Source organism: Meriones unguiculatus, chromosome 7, assembly GCF_030254825.1.
Source record: "Meriones unguiculatus strain TT.TT164.6M chromosome 7, Bangor_MerUng_6.1, whole genome shotgun sequence".
Classification (NCBI taxonomy): Eukaryota; Metazoa; Chordata; class Mammalia; order Rodentia; family Muridae; genus Meriones; species Meriones unguiculatus.
Genome location: NC_083355.1, coordinates 60268690 through 60272403, shown reverse-complemented (window position 1 = coordinate 60272403; position 3714 = coordinate 60268690). Strand labels below are relative to the sequence as shown.

Below are 3714 nucleotides of genomic sequence, written 5' to 3'. Positions count from 1 at the left end.
CTACAAAGGGGAAATATCATTAGTTAAAATATTAATGTCCAAAAGGAACAAATATTTCTTCTTTCTTTCTTTCTTTCTTTCTTTCTTTTTCTTTCTTTCTTTCTTTCTTTCTTTCTTTCTTTCTTTCTTTCTTTCTTTCTTTCTTTCTTTTCTTTCTTCTTTCTTTCTTTCTTTTTCTTTCTTTTCTTCCTCTCTCTCTTCTCTCTCTCTTTCTTTCTTTCTTTTTTTTTCCTCTCTCTGTCTCTCTCTGTCTCTCTGTCTTTCTTTCTGAAGCCCAAACTAGTGTCTGGGGTGGGGATGTAGCTCAGTGGTAAAATCCATATAAGAATCCATATAAGATCACACTCTCTCTCACTCTCACTCACACACACACACCTGAGGAAGGGAGGGAGAGAGAACCACTACTACCAAAACAGTCACTTTCCCCTGTTCTCAAAGTAATTTTTTATTTTAAAAGTTGGATGGCCCAGCACTACTTAGTTTAGGTGAGAAATAATATAAAGTGTCATCCTAGTTAGTTAACTGGTTGGTACACTCATTAAATGGTTTATAGCGTGATTAGTTTTTCCTAAGCATCTGATCAGTGTACAGATGATCCAGTTTTTGCCCCAAGAACTTTGCAATCTCGTAGGAAAGTCAAGACATATCAAGAGAACAGTGATCCAGAAAGCAGCACTACAGAGACTACAGAGAAATTTCTAGTTCAGAACTACTTAGCAGTGCTGGCAGGAGGTGGCGTCTGTGTTTGGACCCTGAATACAGGTAGTCAGTATGGAGCGAGTTCCCTCTCAGCAGGCCCATCCTGAGTCAGGTCCAGCCCTCCAAGGGCAGAGCTTTTTATTTACCTTATGCTCACGTGTTCACGCCTCTATTCTGGCTTGGTTCATGTGAAGGAGAGCAGCAGACTAGCTTCCGGTGTGCTCGCTGGGCAGTGCACACAGGCACTGTTCTGAGTGGAAGAGTAATGAAGTGCTCACAGACACAGGGAGCTGAGGTTTATGGAACTTAGTAACTGCCACCCTATGTGCACAGACTGGGCACTGTTTCTTCTTATAAAGATCACATTAATGAGTATGAGGCACCTCACTTGTTATCACTAGCAGACAAAACAGCGTGTTCTATACATTTATCGTAGGAAATGTGAATTCTGGAGACGCCTAAAACAGGTTGATTTGATACCCTAAGCTGCCCTCAGTGGTAGGGCTTTGATGTGTGTAAGGTCCTGTGTTTGATGGCTAGCACTAACACAGCCGTGTGCCCAGGCAGCTCACCAGGCCTTGGGCAGACCACCAACAAAGTGAAAAGAGGGGACACACCTCCTTCTTCATCCGGTAATACTCATCAATGGCATACTGGTATTTTGGGGTGCTGATGCCCAAAACAGACGCAATCTTCTCTCCAAGAAAATCACACACTAAAGATAACAAAAGACAGACAATCCCATAAACATTTCTTGAGCATTTTCTGTAGGAACACAAGAGTTACTGCTTTATCCTTGATAAACTTATCACCCTGTCTCATTTCTGTCCTGGACATCCCGTCTGTTCACGTCTCTATTTCTAGGTGTTTGTTTTGAGAACAGCGACTCACTATGTGGCACACTGTACTCAAAGTACTTTGTCAGCAGTCCCCCACCAGACGCCACCGTGCTGCCATTAGCTGTGTGCCCAAGGCCGGCCACAGCTCTAACACCTCTGAGGAACTGTAACTCTCAGGTCAGGTCTTAGGACTACACACTGCTTTAGAAGGCAGGGCTTCCTGCCTGGGGGGACTGTGCACCACAACAAAGCCCTTAAATTGCTTTCGCCATGTATTCTGTCTCACCAACACCAGCACGTGACAGAGAAGGCTCTGGCAGGCAAAGTGAATAAAAAGAAGCCAACATTCAGATACAGATCTGTGTGTAAAACCTGTGCTCTTCTATCTCTCTTCTATCAGTGTCTCTCACAATGCATACATGCTCAGTAAATGTTGACTTAAATTCTAGCCATGATTTTCTCTAATAAAAAAAGTGACATAAGTTAAGTAGTTAATTGGAAACAGCAAATTTTATGGTTTAAACAGACTAGCATAACTATACAAGTTGGCGTTTCACTTCCTTCAAATACCAGCTACATTTCATTTAAGAAGTGAAATATTACTGGGGCATAGCTCAGTGGAAGAGTTTCTGCCTGGGATGGACAGGACAAGTTCAATCCTCAGCAACACAACAAATTACATGGAAAAAAGCAGGCTTCCCCATAACTGTATAACAGAATAAAATGGTAAGATACTAATATGCAAGGAGGAAATACAAATAAAAATAAAAAGATGGTTTATAAGGAGGCTTTAGAATAAGCAGTGGGGCATAATGAGATTAACAGCAGCCGGAAAGCGGATGGTAAAATAACAGAGTGGGTGGTGGAAAGTTTAAAACATGACAATCCTGGCTACATTAACCGTGCCACTCTCCAGGGATGATTTTTATTACTGCATGCACAGGGTGGCAGCATTCTGTATCGTGTGGAGGTCAGAATACAACCTGTGAGGATTAAGTTCTTCCCCCAGGGGCTCCGGGGATCAAATCTGGCCGTCACGTTGGCGGCAGGCCCCTTTGCCTGCTTGAACCAACTCAGTGGCCCTAGTTAGTTTGCTTTTTAACCCAGCTGTAAGCTGAAGAACATTTGCACAAGCTACAGCAGTGTTCCCAGTGCTAGCTGCTACCTGTGGAGGACAAAGTCATTCCCTAGTGTGCACCCTTCCTCGGAGGGAGCACCCCATTTGGTAAGGCTCCTGTATGCGCAACGGCCCCCAGCAGTCATACAACATTCAAACAGAAGAGCAATACCTGAGAGGGTTGACGTGGCAGCCCGCAGCATGTAAAACCATAAGTAGGGGCCCCAGGTAAGTTTTGTCTGCAACAAGAAGTCAGGTTAGCAACACTCACCTCACAGTATCTTTAGACCAGAGTGAACTACCAAATAATTAGTAGGCATATCCATCCATAGGTAGGACTGCAGAATCCAGTCAAATAAAAACTTAAGTCTTTAACCCCAAATTCCACATAGTAGTCCATATCATCACTACCACCTTTACCCACGGGAGGACCAAACCAGAGTCAGCAATGAGCTGGCACTGAAACTCAGTCTGGACTCGACAGCCTTTTTCCCGTCTTGCTTCTTTGTCTTCATTCTTCATAAACACACCCAAGAGAACACACAATCAACAGAAAGAACCTCGAGGGTACGTCCAATAAACATTACAGCAGGAAAGTTCTGGTACAGAAATTAAGGTAAATAAGGGCATATCAAACGCACTGTCCGTGGTGAAAAATAAGACTGGCAGGGCGAGGCTGTTTGCCCTGTTTGTTTGCTTAGCTGTTTGTTCCATTCATTTGTTTATTTACTTACTTAGAGGCAGGGTCTTACTGGGAAGCTCTAGCTGTCCTAGAATTCACTATGTAGACCAGGGTGGCCTCCAACTCACAGAGATCCACCTGCCTTTGCCTCATAAGAGCATACAACATCATGCCCAGAAATATTCACTAAAGACCCCAGTCTTTTTGGTTTTTGAAACAAGGTCTCTGTACATGGGCCTGGCTACTGTCCTGGAACTCATTATGTACACCAGGCTGCCTTGAGCTCATTGAGATCCACCTGCCTTTCTATGTCCTGAGTGCTGGGATTAAATGCATGTACCACCATGCCTGGGGCAACTTCTTAAACATAGAATGTG

General features: G+C 43.7%; 1 protein-coding gene across 2 annotated transcripts in view; it reads right to left on the bottom strand.

Annotated features, from left to right (window-relative positions):
* LOC110559683 (signal recognition particle subunit SRP54) overlaps window positions 1-3714 on the bottom strand; it is a 66585-nt gene that overhangs the window by 2367 nt on the left and 60504 nt on the right. The window contains exons 3-4 of one of the 2 annotated variants that reach the window (XM_021655238.2): window positions 2828-2894; window positions 1317-1414 (exon numbers count right to left, since the gene is read on the bottom strand). In XM_021655238.2, coding sequence (XP_021510913.1) covers window positions 1317-1414; window positions 2828-2894 — 165 coding nt within the window. The remainder of the gene's footprint in view (window positions 1-1316; window positions 1415-2827; window positions 2895-3714) is intronic. The other variant, XM_060387507.1, reaches the window with a different exon arrangement.